This window comes from Protopterus annectens, chromosome 12.part0 (assembly GCF_019279795.1).
Source record: "Protopterus annectens isolate FY-2018-M chromosome 12.part0, PAN1.0, whole genome shotgun sequence".
In the NCBI taxonomy this organism is placed as follows: Eukaryota; Metazoa; Chordata; order Ceratodontiformes; family Protopteridae; genus Protopterus; species Protopterus annectens.
The window spans coordinates 397,628,989-397,654,355 of NC_056746.1; the positions used below are offsets into that span (position 1 = coordinate 397,628,989).

The window sequence follows — 25,367 nt, forward strand, 5'->3', positions numbered from 1 at the left end:
CTCAGTTGCAAGATGAAGGAGAAAATCAACATTTATATGATAATGAAGAGCAAAATTTTCAGAATGGCAATGTCCCCCTCCAAGGAGATTGGAGAAATTACAAAACAAGGTATCGCAGGCGCAATCTGTGGGCAATCAGCGGACTTCTTGTCAGGGGTATTAGAAACCAGCCACTATACAATGGAAGGGGAGAAGATAACTCAGTCTCAACAGTAAGAAATCATGCCTAGGCATTGATTGTTTTGGAATTTGAAGGACTTAAGATATTTAAATACATGGACATTGTTATTACAGAGCAGCATGGGTCATTGTTTTCCAAAGGGTTCAATTTTATACCTAATTGCAAATGTAATTATGTTGATATGCTCATGGAACTTAAACTATTTGTAAGAAAATTGAATCTAAAATTATCATTTGAGGGCAGAACCCCTGCAAATGATTCTTGTTTTTTACAAAGTGCAAGTACATTTAACCCCCTACCCCCACAGTAGCCTTATTTGAAAAACTTTAAGTAGATTTAAGAGCTATGTATAATGCAAAATTACAGAGGGCAAAGTATAAGATGAATATAAATTATTGTTGCAACTATCTAACAACAGAAACATCAGGGAAATGAAACTGGATAAGAGGGGAGGGGCTGTTTTAATAGAACATTTAATTTACACTGCTAAAATATGTGCTTACTTACATGACAGTAACTACTTTGTACCCTTTTCTTGGAATGAAATTAATATTGCGAATTACAGGTTAGATCAGATTCTTGATCAGCTGTTTTTGGAATTTAATTTTGACCCTGGTGAAATTACTGAAAATTACTGAGTGAAACAAATTTTTTAGGAGTAAAAACACCTTTGACTTCATCGATATTTGAAATACCCAAAATTAACAAGTCCTAATGAGACTGATAGTTGCAGCAGGAGGCTCAAAAACTGAGTCCCTTGCCAAATATATTGATACTAGTTTGAAAAGAATAAACCACGTGTTAACTGACTCTTGACATCTTTTGAGGAATCTAACAGATTGTGACCTTCAAAAAGAATTATTTTCTTAAGTGTACATGTTAAGGATCTATTTCTGGTCATTCCACATGATGAAGGTTTAGACTATTGTATGGAAGCTTTAGTTCCTGGCACTAATTTTACACAAAACACTGTTAATGTATGGACTATTTTCATGGACTTGGTGTTGAGAATTCATTTCATCTATTTTGAGGGCAAATATTTTAAGCAGAGAAAAAGGGTGGCTATGGGAGCCTCATCTGTTCTAGTGTTGGCAAACATTGTTCTACGGTTATGGGAAACCAAATGTGTTTTTGTCTCCGAATTTATGAAATCCATTTAGAAATATTATAGATACTGGACAACATTCCAATTTTATGGGTAGGTGAGATTGCTAAAATATATCAACTTATGCAGTATATTAACATGTCCACATCCTTTTTGGTGTTTACTCACACAGCTGACATTGATCATTGTAATTATTTGGGCATGCATTTGTATAGAATGACAGAGATAAGGGACTGGAATCTTCAATTTATAGGAAACCAATATATTTCAACCTTTATGTGCACTGTGATAGCAACCATCCATTTTGGAAAAAATAAATACATTTGATTAAGGGACAGATGATTAGGTTGCCCAGGCTAATCATTGATGATGATAATTTTCAAGTTGAATTTAATGTAATGAAAAGGATGTTTCTACAAAGGACTGGCTTTTTGATGAAGTGGATGCAGCTATGTTACAGGCTAGACCTACTCAATATGCCTGTCCACTACATCATCTTGGTTAAACAAAGATACTGTTAAATTAGATATTGATCCTAGCACGACTTTGTAGTAACATATAACCATAATGTTACAAGAACAAAATCTTTAGTGCAAAAGAACTGTAGAGGGGTATTTGGTGCTTTTGATTTGATCAGTAAACTAGGTGAAGGCCCTAGAATAGTGTATATGAAGGACAAAACTATTAAGAACATATTGGCAAAAAATAAAAAGGGATTAGTGGAAAATAAGGTTACACGAAAATTGTGGACATTGTAAACAATGCAGGTTTATTTGTGAGATAAAAAAACATCACTACAGGGAATTACCCAAGGGTATTTAAAATACAAGGAAATTATGACTATAATACAAAAAGTGTGGTTTATGTAGCTACTTGTTTGTCCTGTACAGCTTTTACTTAGGGAAAACAGAAAAATAATTTAAGGAAGAGAATTTACAAGCATATTAATCAATTAAAATGAAAGAAATAAATGCATTAAGTAAGCACACACTGGAATGTTCCGATTTTAGTAAATTTGTTTTTTGTGTTTTAGAAAAAGTTGACATTAATATGTGAGATGTAAACTGGTCAGCATTTTTGCAATATAGGGAGTTATATTGGCAAGTTTTATTGAATGCTACCCAATTGCCTGAAATTAATGAAAAGATTTCAATGTGTAGTCTTGCTAGCACTTAAGGCTGACAGATTATGAATTAATTTACTATTTCTGTCCTTGCTGATGTTTGGGAATGTTTTTAACATAACAGAAGTTTCATGTTTTATGCACTTAATGATCTACTTAAATTGTATGGATTTTTGTTATTATTTAAAGTGTTTTACATTATATCACCTTAAGAATTTTAAAGGCGAGTTAATTAATTATTCATTGACTGAAGTTACTTAGTTACTACATTCTTCCTGTATGGTAGTGATTTGCTTTGTGATTTTGATCTGATGAAGTTTTCAATTAAAGGAACAAAAATGCTTATTGACTTATAAGAAAAAGTTGCTTTCTCATTCCCATGTCTATACATTTGTTGTGAAACAGGATTTTCTGATCATCTTACACATATGGCTATAGATAGAAGGAAACAAGGAATATATGAAACTAGACAAATGAATAAAAAGGATAAATGAGAAAGCATGGAATGAAGAAGGAAAGAGATTAGTAATACAGTTATGGAAAGATCATATTACTATGCAAACATTTTATAAAAAATGGTCTGAATGGTGGATGATATTTAAGAAAAAATATAAACAAAAGTTTTTTTTTTCCAGTGGCAAAATGATGTGAGAAAAGAAAAGAAAAGAAAAGAAAGAAAAATATAAAATAACATATAATGATGCACTGGAAGATTGAGAACATGATGACAGAAAATACTTTGACAGAAAAAAAATGTATATGAAAGAAATCAAGAAAATTTACAAGAATTGTTATATAAGCAAAACTTTTTTACAAGGAAAAGAGAAGAAGTATCGAGTTACTTAAGCAGATTAGTAAAGGAGGTGGTAGTGTAATGAGATAAATAAAAAATGTAAAATGAGAAGTAGAAAGAATTTGGGAAAAGATTATGAATAGTGTAATACAATATGTACAAGAAATGTGTAAAGAAAAAAAGAAGGTAGTAAAAACATGGAAAGTAAAAAAGTTAACAGAAAAACAGAATAAAGAGTTGGAAAAGGAGATTTTTTTTTTTATTAGCTAGATAAAGTATTAGGACAAGTAAATATAGATTTGGCTGCAGGCCCAGATGGAATAGTGTATGAACTGCATAAAAAATTAAAGGACTGGCAAAAAATGTATTTTAAAAGATTTTGAATGAATACTTAAATGAAAGTTTTATGTATAAAGAATTATGTAGTAGAATACTTAAATTCATATGGAAGAAGGAAAATAGAAGAAAGTTAGAAAACTGGAGACCAGCAGTACTGAATGATAATGATTATAAGATCTTTATAAAAATAATACAAAAGAGATTTGAAACTAAAATGGAAGATATTATGGAGGATAACATATATATAGTACAAAGGGGAAGAGTTGTCAAGAATTATTAATGATAGAGAAATTGTGGATGATATTAAGATCAGAAAAAAAGAAGTGAAAATCATGATAGGAGACCATAATAAGGCATTTGACATAATTGGACATTAAATCTTATGGGTAATAATGAAAAAATATAATATAAGTGAGAAAGTTAGGAAATTATGTTTGTCAGTTTATAATAATAATAATAATAATAATAATAATAAAGTAAAAATACTTTTAAATGGCTGGTTAAGCCAAGAGGTACATATGAAGAGTGGTATAAAATGAGGATGTGGAATGAATTGTATACTCTTTACATTAGTTATGAATGTGATAGCATGTGAAATAAATTATAAAATTAAGGATGCAGGCTATATAACACCTGAAAAGTTAAGAATTCCAGGTCTGTTAACATACACAGATGACATAATAATAATAATTATTGCAAAAATACAAAATTTGGATTAATAATTTTTACAAATGAATGTCTAAATATGATAGGGAAGGCTTAAAATAAAGACAAAAGTAAAAGTTTAGGTGACGTAGTAAAGAACGGGGGTATATATTTTATAATGAATGAAATTCCTGTGTTAGGTATAACATTTTGGAATAAAGTTCTAACTAGAATTCAGTGGAAAAAAACAGAAGAAATAAAGCAAACATGTCTTTTCTGGAGAGTGTATAACATCATTCAGAAATAAGGCTTATTTGATAAATTCAGTACTGATGGGAAAGTAGCATACTTAGCAAGTGTATTTATGCTGCCAACAGTATTTGAAAATGAATTATTGCTGATATTTTTTCATTTATATGGGGTTCTATATTAAACCCAGTAAAAAGAGGAATTTGCATGTAAATAAAGGAGGAGGCTTAGAGTTAATTAATGCAATGGTATACACTGATTCATTAAACTTGTACAAAGTGTTAAAGTGGATAAATGAAAAAACAAGAGATTAGTAGTAAAACTGTAAGAATATAAGTATGGTAAATTTTCTCTCTCTTTCACGTTTATGCACCATGTGGTACATCGAGCATCTTTCAGTGCTTTTTTCTGTAGCAGTTACAGATTTTATGGGTTCAGTTTGCTAGCCCAAGGCCCAACCCTCCTCAGAGGGTATGATACATTTTGGGGTATAGAAAAAAAGAGTAAAACAAAAAACAAGTGTGTGTTTTTATGATTAAATAAAATGCTACCAAGAAAGAATATGCCTGTGGAAAATAAGAATTTATGATATAGAAAAAGATAGAAAAGCATTGTATAAGAACGCAGTGATAAAACATTACTAAGTAAAACCATGGGAAACTCTAACAGATGAAAAAAATAAAGCTATAACAATAAGAAGCAAATGGTGTAACCAGAAACTAGAATGTCAAGATTTTTTTGTGGAGATTGGTAACAGAAAAATTGCCAGTAAAAGGAAATATGTCATATAAAAAGAAAAGTGATAGAATATGTTTATATTGTCAAGAAGAAGAAACTATGGAACATGTGTTTTTGAAATGTAAAATAGTAAAACAGTTATGAGGAAAACTATGTAAGGATGATTTTTTGAAGATATAAAAGAAGTGGATAAAGCAAACATGGATCTGATTTAATATAGATATAAGAATAGAATGATTGTTTATGTTAAAAGAATAGATAAAAGTTATTTTATGTTATATGGAATGAAAGAATAAGTGAAATTATGTTTAATGGTAAATGGATTTTAGCAACAATATTAAGTAAAATCATATATGGTGGCTATGGAAAAAGGAGTGGGGTCTAATAGGGATGAAAATTTAGCATGATTGTAAAGGAAATCATGAATATGTGTAAACAGATTTGTATATTTGTACATATGTAAATATGTAAATATTCTGTAAATAAGAGTTTTTGTATATAAATAAAGGACCCCATACTCTTTCAATAGGTGCCAAGGGATATTTTACATCCGCCTGAGCCATCACCAACTCAGGCAGATGGAGTCTCGGTTTAACATCTCATCCGAAGGAAGTTACACTCAGGAGTGCAGTACTGCAGTGTTAGGAATCAGTCCACTTGTGTAGGAATAGAACCCACAGCCTTCTGCACCAAAGGTGAGTGTGCTACCTGTTGCACTTCTGAGATGTGCCAACACAAATTGTGTTAAAAAGCTAAACTTGCCAATAATCTACTGAAAAAGGGGCTACTTTGTTGAAATGTTTATGCATTTATTAGGAAATAGTGCTTTGTAAGGACAGGTAATTTTTGTCATGGAGTACTTACACTTGTTTATTTTATTTTATTTATTTATTTGTTAATTGGATGGGTGGACTGTTCCAAAGGCTCTTTTCAGTTGTGACCCAAACAGAAGAGTGTAAAGCAAGACACTAAGGGAATATGGTATTTACATAAAGACAACAAAGTAAAAAAAATATGACTGTTTAAAAAACAGCAAAATACCAGTGCTCAAAACAAGGTACAGAATATAGTTTATGAAATACAAAATTTAGCCATAAACATTATTATATACATATATACAGGCAAAAATGAATATAATGTAAAAAAATGAGTACTGTGCAGTTGGAGACTGAAGAAAAGAAACACACTACCTGCAAAAGGTACAGGTATTGAGTCAGCATAAGTAACATATAAATAAACAAAACTATATATAACTGCATTTAACTGTTCAGTTCAGGGCAAAGATTTTTATTTAAAAAGATCTCTACCCATTTTTCACTCTATCACACGAAAAGGTAATTACCTGCAGCTTTGGTGACAGAACAACAGTTTGAGAGTAGCAATAATCAATGTTAGAAATTTTAACAATAAATGTAATGAACTTTAAAGCCTACTTTAGAGGGAAAAGGCTCATTTATCTATTTGATACACATTGCTGACATCCAGATGCTCTGTTTAGTACACCAAATATAATAGAAAAAATAGGCTTCACAAAATAGGGTCTGTTTTACAGTTTAGGTAACAAAGGAAATTCCAGGTTACCCAAACTCATTACACGTAGACTTGGAAGCTGCACAAATGAGCTGACAACTGTAAGACCTTGTTCTAAACTACAAGCATGAGCTCTTCTTAAGCAGAAGAAAAACACTGTAAAATCCCCGTTTTACTACTGGGAATTTGAACTACCCCACAAATGACTGTAGCTATTGTCACAGTGTAAACACTATGCTGCATGGTTTCTGCATTATCTGCTTTTATTACAACTTTCACACATTCACTTCTCCACTCATGATTAAAATGTCTTAGATCTGATTTTTGCCTGAAAACTGGCAACATGTAGAGATGCTAACATGAGTACAGTTCTTGGCAATTTTGGCATTTTTTTGGCTTCATGTCCCTGTAGCCATTAAGTTCTTATGCCTTATTGGTCCCTTCATTCCTCTCAAGCATCCCAGGATGCTGGGAGAGGACATTGAGAGATGGGAACCATGGCTTTCTTCCAGCACAAGTGGAGATATTTTTGTATGCTCCTAATAACTGCCACCACCACCACCACTGGGCAGAAAGTATGGTAGAATGCCTGCTGTGCTGGATCTGGTATAATTGCACGTCTGCACACTTGTGATCCAAGCCAGAATTCATGTATACACATTGGAGAGTTTATGCTCTTCAGTGACCATAGCTGCAAGTGCTGCAGTTCTGGGTCTTCCTCCAGCATGAGCTCTTACAGTGAGACCCCACTAACACCCCTCCATGTAAAGCATGATACAACAGCTCACTCCTATATCTTTCTGTCCAGCTCCTCCAGCACCTGAGTAATAGCTAAAACATAAGTCATCTGATGCCCAGGCAAGAATAGGACCTCTAAGCCATGCAGACATCTCTTAATTATTTACTCTGTATGAGTAAGTTGGCATACTTGGGTAGCTTAACTTTTAAAGATGTTAGTAAAAGCAATTAGCACTCGACTATAGAAGTTCTAAGCAAGCATCAGGTGAGAAAAGAAATGTCAGAATCTGATATCATTTTAGACTGGGAAATATTCACAAATAATATTACTTCAATTGTATCTAAACATGGCCCAATAAGAAGCAAGTCATACATTCATTTTCTGATAACTACTTTATCCAGTTCAGAGTTGCATGGAATCAGAAGCCTATGCTGGCATTCAGTGGGAGTAAAGCAGAGAAATTAATCCAGGACAGGATGGAAGATGCAAAATTAAGACATTAGGATTTTTTTTAATTATGTAAACTTATTTAAGTTACAAACATCTTAACAGAAACAATTGCGACAGAAGACCGAAATCATGTTCTTTATAAAACATCTTTAGAAATTAATACATTTGTGTGACCCTTGTAAAAATATCTTCAGAAATTAAAACTTTTTTTTTGAATAAATTCAGCCTCATGTATTTTCACTTTGCCCAAATGGATGTGCTGATCCTTCTTCAGTTACTGAGGTAGAAGCTACTTCAGCACTTGAATGTAGCTTGGCCTGGCCATGTGACACAGGAAGATAAAGAGCTTGTGAATGACCCAGGTAACCCAAATTTAAATAGCAATTTGGGTTTTTGAAGACTTGAGGTGGGGGGAGTAGAAGTGAGTGGTTAGTGCCAGATTGCCAACCTGGGAGAAGAGTGATAGTCCAATTCACAGCTTTCCAAATGCTGGTGGAGGCTTGCAAATGATAAAGTAGCAGCTGTTAAATGGGACTGTGAAACTGACTTAACAAGCTGGTAACATCAGCCTTTATGAGTGATCAGGTGGGCCAATCACTTGCATGTGAAGAGTGTAATAGGCTCCTGTGGTGATACAAGTGTCCATGTCAGCCACTTGGGTTGAAGTTATGGCTTAAATACAAATACCCTGTACTGCTTGCATCAGTGGATATCAGCAAGGGCACAAAATCCTCCACGGCTACTTGGACAATAGTCTCCTCCGTTTGGCTTTTACTTCTACTACAGGGACTTTCTTTGTGTCACAGAAACAAACGGGCTTGAGAAGGAAGAGAGCTTGATGGCTAGCAGGGTGGACAGTGAAGAGAAAAATGATAAAGAATAAAAAACCAGCACTGGAATATGTCAATTCAGCCACTGGTATACGAACAGAAAACATTCCTGTCAGAGAAGTACCTATCAGAATTATACCTCAAAGTACTGCTTAACAAATTGTTAATGTGCATCTCTTGTTTCAAACTGTTTCAGATTCTTGAATAAATGCCAGTATACATCACCTTTTTATTTAAGAATGTTATAATATGCTCAACCAGATCCAGCATAACGATTATTACTCATACTTCAGACAAACATTGTTCAGTGACATTCCAATATCCCATCCTTGTTAATTCAGCATCATTCTGGAGATAAAGTACCAGTGTGGTAGGATATACAATGCCACATGCACAGCTGTTACAAGCAATTAAAGGCCAATCATTTTAGTAGACAGCCTATGTAAGGTTTTCGACAGACTGATTATGTCTTTACTGATTAAAGATTACTGCTTCTCTCATTTGAACCTTCTCCAACTTAGATTTATTTTGCAAAATTATGTCTAAGAAACATAGCTGCCTGCTTGTTAGCAGGATAGCTATGGATATACTTAGTATGGGCATTAAGCACTATCCCTAATGATAGCATGAATATCTCCTTAAATGTGCACAGCATTAATCTTTCACAATGCACACAATTACAGAGTGGATGACCAAATGGAAACAGACAACAATGTCCAAGGTTATTATGCAAACTAGACCAGTGTAACCATTGTACTCCTACAAGTATCTGTTTTCTTTTCAGCATTATTTATTTTATACTATATACAGATCTTAAATTATTCATCTGGACTACAAACTATGTAGTGGATTGCAAAACTAGGGGCTCTCCTCTACTCAAGCACACATAGCTGAATATCAGGCAGCTCTGAATGTTCTTTGCTCATACTGATTACTCAGTTTGACTTGGAATCTTTCAAACAAATACATCTCAGTATATGCTGGTACAAAGGTATGTTATCATCATTTATGTAACAGGCCCACGGAAGTAAAGTTAGTTAAGAATCTGGGGGTGTTCTATAAAAACACAGGCTGACTTTGTTAAGGAATTGATGTTAAAACATGCTACTTACTGTGATTCTGCACTTTCACTTTATCTGTTTTCCCATAGATACGACTGTCCAGTAAACAGAGGCTCTCCACAGCACAAAAGGAAGATACCCTGACTGTGACCAAGGCAGCCTAGGTTCACTTAGAAAATCTGGTTCTTGAGGAATTGGCTGAGAGGGTAGGAAAAAGCAGCTTTTTGTCAGCTCAACTATCCAGAGGAGAAGGCTGGATTCCCGGCTAGGTCTGTAGCCCACATTGAAGGCAGGAGTTTCTAGACCAGTTATAAAAGGTTTAGGAATGTTCAGAAAGATCATCTGAAGACAAAGCTCTGCACTAACATCATTACACTCTAGGCATGGGTCAGGACTTTGGGTAGAGCCTAAAACAAAAAATGTCTCCCACTGCCATCAGTACCACCCCTATTTCTCTCTTCTCTGGACACTCTCCAATATCTCACACATTAATCCCCACCTATCAGGGTCTCAGACAGCCTGTGGGATAAATTGGTCAAGTGCTGGAAAGAGATATTGCTTACAGAAAACAAAGGACAATCTCTTAGTCATGGCAAACTGCGGTGTGAGGAACCAAAAGTTTTGGATCATATAATAAGTAATGAGACCGGTTTGTACTTACATTTCTTACATTTTCAAAGAGAAGGCACATGCTAACATGGATTAAGTAGTATTTTCCTGTACGGATCTGTTTTTTATGTCTTTAGTTTATGAGACAAACTGAACAGAGACTACACTATTTTCCGTCATCTATTTTGATGGTAAAATTTTGTCTTGCTTTTAAGGCCTTTGCTATACTATATAGAAAGTTAATTTTTAGGCTGCTAGCAAGTTGTTCAGCACAGATGATTAAGGGTATAAGCTGCTCCAAAGTTTTATCCTGTTTGTCTCAGTCTTCATTTGCCTGTTGGTGTATCTTAGCAACTCTCTTAACCAGAAACCACTCCTGGGTCATCCCAGAAAACAGGTATTTGCACCTAGTGGTGTTACATGGTTAGCAAATTAAAAAAAATGCAGTTAAAATACAAGAAACCACTCGAAGTTGTTTGTTTTAATTAAACTAACACTAGAAGTTATAATACTTTTATCTCATGAATTTAACCAATTTTGAATAAACTTCTGTGAGTCTCTTTAATAGAAAATCATTTACTTCCTACAAGGAAGAACAGAATGGTTATTGTCTTCAACATTAATATCTTTCACAAGGATTCTGATTTCCTTGGCTTTGCCAAGTCACTGTATCATTATTAAAGCAAAAGTGTATTAAACTTTACATTTATTTTGATCTTTCTCAGAAGTTTTAGTTGCAGTTTTTTTAAGTTTTAATAAAACCATCACAGATCATTAGTATTAATGTGTAACTTGATATACTGGGTCCAACATATTGACTTTGGCATGATAGCACTATTCCCTCTTGCAGAGGAGTTGTACGGACAAACAATGGGACTTCTGCAAAGCTGTAGTGCACATGCAGCATGTCTTGTGGTGGATTTAATGATTTCTTTATGTGTTTGTTTCATTATTTTTCAGACCTGCATACTGTTACTTCCAGTTCTCTTTAGTAAGCTTTTCAAATTAAATTAATTAAACCTTTGAAGTGTGATGTTGAAGGAAAAAGTGCAACTACAAGCAGACAAAAACAAGTAATAATGAATGACTTTCAGAAAAGATCTACCATAAGTGGACGCTCGATGTATCGTCGCTTGAGAAGAATCAAGAGCATCAACCAGCCAACCAAGATGTTTTAGGGGAGCATGCTCTCCTTTGTTCCCCACAGCGTGAGTTCACTCCCTACCCCCTACTCCATCACTCATATGGGAGGTCTTCACTTCCCAAGACCTCCTTATATAAAGAAACAAAAACATGTAGCACAAGTAAGGAGGGCTAACACAAGACACATTAATGATATGCTTAAAGTGCAAGAAGATCCGAGCATGCACACACGCAGATTGCAGCACTAACAACCTCACTGTAGGGCACCTCTTTGGTGTCTTTTTTGCAAGATAAAACCTATGACAGCTCCAGAGTAAGCAAAGACGGCATGCGGATACAGCAGCCGCATGGAAAAAAATCACTGGCATTGAATACTTTGCCATTGCAGTTAAATGGAAGGGAAGACATGGCATGTATCTTAAACACCCCACATAACATAGCAAATGTAAGCAATATTCTGATGACATGTCGATGTTTTCATAGTCAGTGCATATCATGGCATCATTTATTAGCAATCATGAGTCCCTTGGATAGGTGGCAGGGGGGCCTTTATGCCCTGTGTACATTTTGTTAGAATAAAGCCAATTTCAGTGGTTTTCCGATGATATTAGAGCACACAGTAGCTGATGTTGGCAAACATACTTGAGATGGCAAGGGACATAGAGGATTTTCTTTTCAAATTTGCATACTGATGCTTCCAATTCCGTTTTGGTAAACTTTTCAGATACAGTTTATCTATATCTTGGAGATGGAATGTTGAAGGACAGAATGAAAACTATATATAGGCAAGAAAAAAAATAAAAACAAAAAACTAAAATGAGATGAATGCAGTGCAGAATAGATTCATAATCAGAAGCTATCTAAAATTGGCAATAATAATAATTTTGTTTCAGAGTGTGGTAATATGTTATTGGAATGAAATACCCCTCAGTGCTTTTAGATGATCTTGGAGGGACATAAATACAAGTGATGATTTTACATGAGATAACTGTGATGTGTGGAAAGACAGACTTCTTTGTGTGAAAGAGTGCAGATGAATGTAATGAAGAAATCATTTTACGGAGGTGCAATAGATTTGGGACACTTCCTTCAGCCATTTATGGGCTCTGTCTTGGATAGGGAGTAAGCAGTCTGGTGGAACAGTTTCAGTATCTGGAGTAATGGGCCACAATTTGAACTCTAATACAGCAAGATTCTGGGATTCATAATGTAAGCTTCAGCTACGTAGATGAATGGCTCCATTAAGAACACTTTTTACATTTATGTGAACAATTCTGATGGTGCTATCAGTTGCTCAGATCCTGATGGAAAGGTTGGCTAAGAAAACATCTGGTAGATATTGTTTTGTTGATGGCCCCAAGTTGGGATGAATATTCCTTCTAAGCTGTTGATTAAAACTGATGAAAAGAAGGTCATCTGTTATTCTGAACTTAGACTGGGTGATTTTTTTTGTATGTGGGCATTGGCTTGAGCTTAATAACATGGCTAGTACTATGGAACTTGTCCCAGCAGTAAGTAATCACGCAAGGAAACTGGTAAAGTGTCAGTTCATAAGGTGCATATGACAAATACAAGAAATAAATAATGATGGAACGGCAGTGGTAGGTTGTTTGCAGAAGGTAATGGAAAGGAATAAAATGGAAACTGAGAGCTACTGAAAGAATGACCTATCCTTGCACTGCATCTTGGAGTTGTAGGCTTATAGGCCACGTCCTGGATATCCTGCTAAATTAGTCACCATCAAGGGACTTAGAGTGAGCTGTTGTGGGTATGCTGAACTACTACTGTTATACATAGCAGTGCACAAGCAGGTTGGGTAGGATGCCGTTTCATAACTAAGTCTTTACATTGGAATAAATAAAATTAACTTAAAAAGACTTTAAGAGAGAACTATACCATTAAAATAGTACAGCAGATGAAGGAAAGAAGAGACTGACAGAGGATGTAGGTAGGTGGGCAGCTTTATTGGGGGGAATACATAAGCCACAGGCAATGGAGATACTGTTGAGGAACACTGCATAAGCTTTGCAGTTGCAAGGAACATACATAAATAAGAGCGAGTTTGGAAGAGGAAGACAAATGGTGTAATTAGAGGTACACAGATTCAGGTCTAGGACAGGCATAGTCAGGAGGGTGGACCCAGGGAGAAATAGCAAAGGAGAGGAGACACGAGATAATGGTCAGTCTTAATAAGTGATCAAATGCCATGGCAACATTTATTTTATAAACAGCAATACCACTAGCTAGCATTCTTATAATTTGCTAGAATACAGAACAAAGTAAAGTAGCACACAGTTCAGTCCTGCTAAAAAAATGCTCTGTTATTTTAACACTCAATAAATTGCAATAAGCTGTAAAAGCATTTAGCAGACACTGATGTGTAATGGCACTTTCAACACAAAACAACAGTTTTACAGTGATCAGCCTTGGTACTATACTGAATCCTGACTGTTGCCAAGATATTTCTGTGGCAGACATGGCAAGCATCTTTATCACTGCAATAAATGAATAATATTACTGGAAATGGAAACATTTACTGAAAAAATTAACTCAGAAATATAAAGTAATTAATTGTTTAAAAGTAACAGTACTGTATTATTTAACTTAATGTAATAGAATTATTAATTGCAAAATTTAATGAACCAATTAAAAAGGAATCTTCTGGAAGTGCTGTTTACCAGAACAATTAAGTGACAGCAGGCATTTATACAGAAACACTACCTTTATAGGACTGGTCCATCTCAATTGACTCTATCCTTTGATCAGATATTTGAGATTCGACCATCAGCTGGAGGAAATCCACACGATCCTAAGAAGCAAAGCAGATGTTTAGCATCAAGAAATATTACTACAATGTTCTGCAATATGAGCAAAGCAGTCAAAGGAACAGTGATCCCTGTCTTGCAAAAAGAAATGACTAACAAAATGTTCTTAATGATTTTAAAAAAGGTGAAAACATTTACAGAGCAATACAAATCTTAAGAACTACTCAATACTTGGGTTGTTGCCCTTGCTGGAGTTCATCTTCAAACACAGGTGTGAGACAAGTAAAGGTTCCTTTACTAAACAGGAATATGTTCCAACAAACTATGAGTGGATTTCTACAGGATCATATGCCACCCTTAAGATTATCCTTCGCATGAATGTTGTACTCTGATGACTAACATACTCTCCAAAAGTAACAATAATGACATTGCATATGGAGCAAAAGGCACATGATACTTAGCACTTACTCTCAAAAAGTAACAATAATAAAATTCTATGCAGAACAAGATATCTGATGCTTAACAAAATGAAAAGGGTCAGAACTGACTAGAATACTCAATCATATACTATGGTATTCCTTTGACTTGTCTGCAACCATTCTCTGGAAACCTCCTCTGCCCACATTCTGATTACAACCTCCATTTATTTAGCACATGGGGTATGATTCACTCCCTAAGCTTTCTTGCATACATCCCGTTCTCACACTAAGGCTCTGACCCCTGAAAGTTTAAAGTTCTATATTAGTACAGTATTCAGTACACCAACACCGCCCTATATTCAATATACTGCCCCAGTATACCAGCACTGACCCCTGCCCTATATTCAGTATACCAACACTGACCTATATCAGTATACCGACACTGTCCTGTACACCAGCAATGTCCTACAATATACCAACAGCTTATTACAGAATATAAACTTCGGACTCAACACGGCTGTATATTTAAAGAACAAAAGGTTTATTTAACGGTGAGCGCTTTCGCGTACCTTCCTGTACGCTTCTTCAGACCATAAAAGCTTACTACAAAATGAACAACATTATATAGTAGAACTCATCAACACTTAATTATCTAAACAATCAATCATGTATACTCAATAATTCAATAAGACAATTAAGGAGGAATAATAGCTGCATTAAAGAACTGCCTTACAGGAACATATTCTAAATGCATTTCTACTGAAGAATTAAAGCACATTGACAAAATCAATACTTGAACTTTCACTATGAACAAACAAATGAATGCAGTTTTTAGAATCAAGTTGTTGTATGTAAAAATAGAAATAAAAATAAAAATAAAAGTAACATAAAAACTAAAATAAGCACATAAATGCAGTTTACGCTAAAATCTTTGATATAAAAGCTTATGAACTACTAATGAATTTATACATCAAAGCTTGAATAACAGGAATAATAAAGTGACACTACAAAATATACTAAATAAATTTTAGTTATAATTATGAGGGTGTGAATGTGAAAACTTCTTGTATTATCTCATCTTTCCTTAGAATGATTATTAGTTAATTTAAATACCCTATATTTTATCTTGTGTATGTGCACTATATATGAATAGGTATGTGCGTATACAAACATTTAATACCATGAAAAGATAGAAAAGGTAAAGAAAGTGAAGAAAATAGAGGAAAGAAACAGGAAGAAGAAGAAACAGGAAAGGGGGAAGAAAGAGGGGGAAGGAAGGGGCGGGGGAGGGAGGGGAAGGAAGGGGGAAAAAAGGGGAAATGGGTAAAAGGGAAAAGAATGTATAGATGGGTGAATAAGGAACGAGTAAAATTTGCTAAATGTTCGTAGTCTATAATATAATAGTGTATAATATAAACATGAACTCTTATGGTGTATAGTTAAAAACTCTTTCATTTTTTGTGAAACGAATCACATATATCAACTTCATCTAAAGGTGTCTACATATAAATAGATACAAGAAACACTCATCAATACTTATAAAAATATTTTTAGAATGTATTTAAAGGCATTTTCAGATTTAATCATACTACCTCCGTGCATTTAAATATGGTTTGATTGAAACATAAAGGTTCAAACCTGGGTGATAGTGCCCTTTTAATCTAAAAATCCATTTTAATTCTTTAAGTTCTAATAGATTGATGTAATCTCCTCCCCTAATGTTTTGTTCAACTAATTCCAGAACTCTGAACACAAATGAGTGTCCTGGGCAGCTTTGCGTGTGCTTCGCTAAGGCATTCAAATCGTTTTGTTTTTTGATATCATAAATGTGGTTATACACCCTATTTTTAAGCTTATGTTTTGTTAGGCCCACATAAAATGCTGAACATTTAACACACGTCGCTAAATAGATCAAGCCTGAGCTATTACAGGATGCTAAGAATCTTGGTTTGAAAACAAACTTTGTGTCTGGATGTATGAACTCTTGTTCATTTGTGATATATTTACAATAATTACAGTTATTGCAGGGATAAGTACCTGTTTTCTCAACTGAAACTTGTTCATTCCTACTGGGTCTATCACATAGCATTCTTTTAAGGCTCTTATTACTCCTATAGACAAAATGTGGTGTTTTGCCTACCAATTGCTGTGTGTAATCATCTGTTAGTAGCACTTTCCAATTATTGTTGATTATTCTCCTAACATTGGAACTATCATTAGTGTATGTGGTGAAGAAACTTAATTTTCCTTTTATACTAGTTGGATTTCTAGGGCCTAAGTGATGCTTAGAGTTGTCTCCTAAGGGCAAAATCATAGCTTTTTCTTCTTTAAGCACTTGTGACCTAACATTCTTCACCAAACTTTCTTCATAATTTCTTTCAAGGAAGATGTTTTCCAAGATGTCTGCTTCACGTGTTAAATCATCTTTGTTTTTGCAGATCTTGGATATTCTAAGAAATTGGCTCTTGACTATCCCCTTAAAAACGTGGCGGGGGTGCATGCTATCATAGCACAATATGGAATTTCTCCAGCAAGCTTTTCTGAATAGAGTTGAACTCAACTTACCATTGTCTATACTAAAACTTACATCTAAAAAATTCACTGATTCAAAGGACATATGCACTGTGAATTTTAGAAAAGTGGTGGTAGTTTCTAAATAATCTTTAAATTCTAGAAACTCTTCTTCTGACCCTTCCCATATCAATAAAATATCATCCACAAAACGATAATAAGCCAGTATTTTCTTATAAGATGGATGAGTGAAAATAAACTCTCTTTCCCACTTATGCATTACCAAATTTGCATAGGTATTTGCGCTAGGGGTGCCCATGGCAACCCCTGATGTTTGTAAGTAAAGGCAACCTTCAAAGCAAAATACATTATTGTAAAGAACTAGATCAAGCAGTTGGCAAATAAGAATGATGTCATTACTCTTTAAGGTTGTACATGCTGATAAAAATTCTCTTACTGCCTGTACTCCTTCCATATTGGGTATTGATGTAAAGAGACTAGTTACATCTAGTGTGACTAGTAAATGCTGTCCTTTAATCAGCTCCTTATCTATGGAGTCTAACGACTCCAAAAGATGATAGGTATCTTTCAAGATGTTTGGAATTTTATTAACTATGGGTCTTAAGGTTTTTTCTAAATAAACCGATATTTTTTCCGTTATCCATCCCTCACTAGCCACTATTGGTCTAATGGGGGGGGGGGGTACAGTGCCTTTGTGCATTTTTGGCAGTCCTTTAATGGCAGGTAGGAAAGGTTTTTCTACAATAAAATAATCATACAGTTCTTCCGATATTTGTCCACACATAAGTGCATCATATATTTCATCTTTGACTCTAGCTAGAATTTTAGACAGCTCTAAATCGTCAATTTCCTGGTAGGTGGTGTGGTCACTTAACATATCATACATGAAAGATTGGTAAGCAGATTTGTCAAATATGGCTACCCCACCCCCTTTATCAACAGGTCTAAAAACTAGACTTTTATCGTTTTTCAAGTTGTGAAGAGAGGAAAACATACCATTTGTCATGTTAAAAAACATACATTTCTTCTTATTATTTGTATAGTAATCATATAAGTCTTTTTCACATAATTTGGTAAAAAGTTCAACATGTCCTGGTATTGCTGGGTAAAACGAGCTTTTCTTTTTAAAAATAGGAACATTTGTTATGCCATCATTAGTCCCAGATGATTTGAAAAAAATTTTTAGCGCTATAGAGCGCCCAAACATCCTGAGATCAGTCATTAGTTCTGAAAGAACGCTACTTTGTGACGGGACAAAGGATAGTCCCTTGTTAAGAAGTTCTTCATCATAAATGGAAAGTACGTACCTGGACATATTAAAAAAGAGCTGATTCCTTACTTGTAATGTCTCGTTCTTTGGAGGGCATCGTTGTCTTCTGATAGTTTTCTTTTTTTGCTCCAACTGTTCCGACGTTCCCTCATAGGCGCTACCTTCTTTATAGGGTAGGGTAAAAAAGGCGTATTTCCATTTTTTGAAATGGCGCCTAACTCCTTTTGAACAAGCTTATTACGATACGCTTCCTGGTTAGGTAAAGGAGTAGACGTGGTTGCCTGAAGCGTAGTTGGTATAGGAAGTTCAGGTGGTGTAGTAAAAGTTTCTATCGAGCTGTCTTCCTGGGCCACTCTTGATGTCGTCAGCGCTGGTTCCATTACCGTCACAATTGTGTCATCATGCAGCGCCATATTCGGTGTCTGCATGCGAGCCTGGGTGTTAGGAAACTCTTTTCTTGGCCAAATAAAGACATTGCCTGCAGCAAAATCTTCAAAATCACGCTGCAGCTTTCTTTGCTTAATTTGCTGCAAACGGAGGGCATACGAGCTCACTTGATTAAACAAGCTGTCCATTCTTCTTTGGTATTGGTCACCAATAAAACTTTCTGCAAGTTCTTGCTGTGTAATGTTAATTTTGGAAAGTAGCTCTTTTTCAATTGGACTAAAATAATCAATCAGGAGACGAACATACTGCATGCAGGCTTCCAAATTAATTTCTTGCCATCGTTTAAGCAAGTGAGGATGGGCATCACCATAGGTAGGCATACAGAGTATACGCATACCTCTAGGGATTAGTTTGAAGCGTACACACGCTTCCATATGCTTTCTCTGCCAGTTCAAACGTTGAAACTTGTATAGATCATTCTCCAAAGATTTTATCTTGTTGTTAAACATTTCTAGATTATCATTACTGTTCTCTGCAATATTACCATTCGGTGCTTTCAAGTCCAGATCCAATAAAGGATTAGGTCCATCATGAAGAAACGTTGTCCACATTTCTTTTCTCCTAGGTATCCTCGGTTCTGGTACATAGTCGAGTTCCACATTTGGGGTAGTCATGCCGTGCGTTGTAGTGGAAATAAACGAAAAATCTATATATGAAAACAAAATCCACTGCAACTAGGAGGCCGTAGTTAAATGAAGAATAACTTGTTACAGAATATAAACTTCGGACTCAACACGGCTGTATATTTAAAGAACAAAAGGTTTATTTAACGGTGAGCGCTTTCGCGTACCTTCCTGTACGCTTCTTCAGACCATAAAAGCTTACTACAAAATGAACAACATTATATAGTAGAACTCATCAACACTTAATTATCTAAACAATCAATCATGTATACTCAATAATTCAATAAGACAATTAAGGAGGAATAATAGCTGCATTAAAGAACTGCCTTACAGGAACATATTCTAAATGCATTTCTACTGAAGAATTAAAGCACATTGACAAAATCAATACTTGAACTTTCACTATGAACAAACAAATGAATGCAGTTTTTAGAATCAAGTTGTTGTATGTAAAAATAGAAATAAAAATAAAAATAAAAGTAACATAAAAACTAAAATAAGCACATAAATGCAGTTTACGCTAAAATCTTTGATATAAAAGCTTATGAACTACTAATGAATTTATACATCAAAGCTTGAATATCAGGAATAATAAAGTGACACTACAAAATATGCTAAATAAATTTTAGTTATAATTATGAGGGTGTGAATGTGAAAACTTCTTGTATTATCTCATATTTCCTTACATGGCACATGATACTTAGCACTTACTCTCAAAAAGTAACAATAATAAAATTCTATGCAGAACAAGATATCTGATGCTTAACAAAATGAAAAGGGTCAGAACTGACTAGAATACTCAATCATATACTATGGTATTCCTTTGACTTGTCTGCATCCATTCTCTGGAAACCTCCTCTGCCCACATTCTGATTACAACCTCCATTTATTCAGCACATGGGGTATGATTCACTCCCTAAGCTTTCTTGCATACATCCCGTTCTCACACTAAGGCTCTGACCCCTGAAAGTTTAAAGTTCCATATTAGTACAGTATTCAGTACACCAACACCGCCCTATATTCAATATACTGCCCCAATATACCAGCACTGACCCCTGCCCTATATTCAGTATACCAACACTGACCTATATCAGTATACCGACACTGTCCTGTACACCAGCAATGTCCTACAATATACCAACAGCGATCTATATCAGTATACCAACACTGTCCATTATTCAGTATACAAACACTGCCCATTATTCAGTGTACCACTGCTGTCATATATTTACTGTAGAACCACTATCCTATACCCAGTACACCACCCTGTCCTATATTACGCATATCAATGTTGTCCTATATTCAGTATACCAACCCTGTCTTATAGTCAGGATACCAGCACTCTCCTATCTTTAGTATACTTCCCCTTTCCCATATTCAGTGTATCACCACTCTCAACATTCAATGTAGCACAGCTACAGAATATCCTATATTCAGTACATCAACACTGTACTATATTCAGTATACCAGCAGTATCCTATATTCAGTACACCACCCCTATCCTATATTTAGTAAACCTACAGCGTCCTGTATTAGGTATACAGACAGTGTCTTGTCTTCACTATATAAACATTGTCCTATATTCACTATACCAAAAGTTCCCTTATTCAGTACAGCAACAATATCCTACATTCAGTATACCAACACTTTCCTTATATTCAGTGTATCAACTGTGTCCTATATTCATAAATCCAATACTCTCTTATATTCAGTATACTACCCCTGTCATATATTCAGTATACCATCTCTGTCATACATTCAGTATACCAACAGTGTCATATTCCGTATACCAACACTGTCCTATCTTTAGTATACTTCCCTTTTCCCATATTCAGTGTACCACCACTCTCCAACATTCAGTGTAGCATGTTGCGTCTTTCAGCTTTTCCCGGTTAGAGGTTGCCACAATGGAACTCCGGACCGCTAATGATTGGCAGATAGATTTTTACGTGCCGTGTTGCCAGCCCTGACGCACAACCTTCAACGAAGGTACGCCCATTCACGCATGTCTCGACGCAGAAGACGCTCTAGGTGAGAATCGAACCGGACAGCGTCTTACTGTGAGGCGACAATGCTACCGCAGCACCACCACCACAGTTGCATATTTGCCCTATATTCAGCATAACATCCCTGTTTTACTTTCAGTAAACAAACACTGTCCTATATACAGTACACCAACACTGTTCTATAATCAGTATACCAACAATATCCTTTATTCAGTACACCAACACTGTCCTATATTCAGTATACCAGCAGTATCCTATATTCAGTATTTCACCCCTGTCCTATACTCAGTAAACCAACACTGTTCTGTATTCAGTATACCAACACTGTCCTGTATTCAGTATTTCACCCCCGTCCTATATTCAGTATACCAACACTGTTCTGTATTCAGTATACCAACACTGTCCTGTATTCAGTATACCAACACTGTCCTATATTTAGTACACCAGCAATGTCCTATATTCATTGCACCATCTCTGTCCTCTATTTAGTATACCAAAACTGCCCTTTATTCAGTATACCACCCCTGTTCTATAGTCCATATATCAGTACTGTCCTTTATTCAGTGTACCACTGCTGTCATATATTTAGTGTAGCCCAATTTTCCTACATTCAGTACACAACACTGTCATATCTTCCGCATACCAATGCTGTCCTATATTCAGTATACCACCCCTATCCTGTAGTCAGGATACCAACACTGTCCTATCTTTAGTACATTTCCCCTTTCCCATATTAAGTGTACCACAGCTCTCCAACATTCAGTGTAGCACAGCTGTCCTATATGAAGTATACCATGAATGAAGAACTCAACGCCCCGCCAGTACAGAATGGCTGCCAAACCACAATCAGATAAAACACCAGAGGCCAGCATGTGCAGCAAATAAATCTTTTATTGAAAAATAACTATAGATAAGGCATGAAATGCCACAAAATACTAATGATCCGTTCAAACCGGTTTCAGCTATTCAGCCTTCCTCAGTGAAAAAAAAAAAAAAAGCATTTGTCATGCAGAAAATCTCATGAATATTTATACATACCACCAACCAATGGAGAAATGGTAAAGTCCAACCCTTGGGCTGGTTATAGAATACTATTGTATATAGGTATATAACCATAAGAATCATCATCAAAAGACAACATTAAACAGACAATATAAAACAAAAAATGGCATGTGTTATAAATAATATACAGATACCATAAACCACAAAGATACTAATATATAAATTATATACATAAGCAGTAATGAACAAAAATGTCTATGGACTCTCAATGAAATACTATACTGTGGACATGCTGAAAAAACATGAAGTCCCCATTGACATGAAAATGTGTATAATATGATACTTTTAACAAAAGATCCATAAAGGTCGGAATATAGTACATAATAATCCTCTAGGAATAGAAGGATATTGTCAGCAGTGTATTGCGTATTGGGACCTGCTGTGAGCAAGTAACAAAGTATCAGTGTCATAAATAGTGTGATTACAGTGACTTATGTAGATTCCCTAATATATGTATGGTACCCCATAGCAATAATCATAATATGTATCCACTATAAATGATAGTGTAGAATGAGTAAACTCAATAGAACCCCCAAGACTAGACAGTGGGCGGGTATATAGAGCCTCTCGATAACAAATATTGATCATCCAAGCTGGCAATAATGTGTTTATAAACGCTAAATGAGAAAGGGTTCAGTAATATGTAGCTAGACAATGTAGCCTATAACAAATTACGAATATACAACATAGACAATGTCATATATTTGATTGGATTCATGGTTAATAAACCAATATGATCCATATCATGCCTGGAAAAGTGTTAGTAAAATCATTACAAAAATTCTTTCTCAATCGTACCACATTTGTAAGATGGTTGCGACATTTACAGTGAATCCCAATTATAAATGGTCGTTAAGGCTAGGGGGAAAAAAAGCCCCAAGATGAATGATCCAATATTTTTCTTTATGGTTCAATATGCTATGCCACCGCTGTTGGTTACTCCTGTCTCCGGTAATTTTGTCAATAATCATGAACATAAATTTTGCATTATTGTGTTTTAAGGTATGTCTATATAGAGCATTGGTCTCTTTTTTATTCCTGATGTCACTTTTATGTTCCCCCATCCTAACTCTGAGTGAGCGAGATGTCTGTCCTACATAGAATGCTGAGCATTGGCATGTTGCCAAATATATAACCCAACTACTACTGCAATTACCAAAAACCCTAAGATCTTATACTCTGCTAGTGTTTGCACTAGTAAATTGTTTTAATTTACTTACTTGACTGCAGGATGTACAGTGACCACATGGAAAAGTGTCCAAAAGTTGGTCTCCAGACATAGTCATCTGTTTATAGACGGCACCCCCACTTTCTTTATGCTTGCAATATGAGAACAAGGCTCCTAGAGTTTTGCCCCGTCTGTAGGAAAACTGACATTTTGGGCCCAAAATATTTCTTAGTTGGTCATTGGCTAGTAATATGTTCCAACTGGCATCGAGAATGTTTCTAATAACTTTGTGGTTCCTGCCATATGTGGTGACAAACCTGAGCGAAGACCCCTGAGCTGTTGGTTGACGTTTTTTGTATTCCAGTAGTGTGTTTCTGTCCTGATTATCCAACCATGTACTAGCTGACAATGTCAAGTCAATGATATCCCCTGTCTAAAAATATATTTTGGAGATCCAATTTGGCATCCTCAAAATCACGTTTGGATGAACTAATACGTTTGATTCTCAAAAATTGGGATTTTGGTATGCTGCGGATGGTGTGGTGTGGATGCCTACTACATGCGTGGAGTAAGGTGTTGTATTGTGGGTATTTCCTGTAAGTCCTGGTACTCAAGGGTGTGATCATTGTTCCTGTAGACAGTGACATCTAGAAAATCGATGGTACTGGAATTATAAGTTATGATAAATTGTATTCCCCAAATGTTACCATTTAAATATTCCACAAATTCCTTCAGATATGTGGAATCTGCACGCCACACCATCCAACAATCATCTAGGTATCTACGCCAAATATCAATTTCCACCATATATATGTTGTGTAGTGGGTTGTATATGAAACATTCTTCAAAGTATGCCATGAATAGGTCCGCATATATTGGGGCAAAAGATGCCCCCATGGCAGTACCTTGGAGTTGCCAATAACACTCTCCTTGAAAGTAGAAAACATTTTTGTTAAGCACGTGTTCAGCCATGCATATAAGAGTATTGAGACCTGGTGGATATAGATTGGAGTGTTCTAGCCAATATTGTAGCGCCTGTAGCCCTGCCCAGTGGGGTATACTGGTATATAGTGATTTGACATCCAACGTGCACATGAGCCAATGTGGTTCAAGCTGTGTTTCTTGTATGATTTGTAAGAACTGAGTGGTATCCTGTATTCTGGCCCTAACCACTTTCAATAGTGGTTTGAGATGTTGTGTCAAAAACAAAGATAGTGGTTCTGTCAGGGAGTCAGTACCTGAACACAATTGGTCTGCCAGGTGGTTTGGAAATGGATTTATGTATTTTGGGAAGTAGGTACAGAATTTGTTTTTGGGGGTCCATCACTGTTAGGTGTTTATGCGTGTTTTGTGTTATTATACCTTCTTCCTCCGCCAGATTTAAAAATGTGTCAGTTTCTTTCTTGAAATTCATAGTGGGATCAATTGACATGTACATATAACATTTAGTATCCGATAATTGTTCCAAACCTTCATTCAAATAGTAGCTCATGTTCATGACCACAACCGCCCCTCCTTTATCCGCTGGTAGTATAGCAAT

The 25,367-nt window shown here is 35.4% G+C and overlaps 1 protein-coding gene across 1 annotated transcript in view; it reads right to left on the bottom strand.

Annotated features, from left to right (window-relative positions):
* The window catches only part of LOC122816597 (cytochrome P450 3A30-like), a 451,471-nt gene that overhangs the window by 172,463 nt on the left and 253,641 nt on the right, over positions 1-25,367 (bottom strand). The window contains exon 9 of the mRNA XM_044089497.1: positions 14,257-14,344. Coding sequence (XP_043945432.1) covers positions 14,257-14,344 — 88 coding nt within the window. The remainder of the gene's footprint in view (positions 1-14,256; positions 14,345-25,367) is intronic.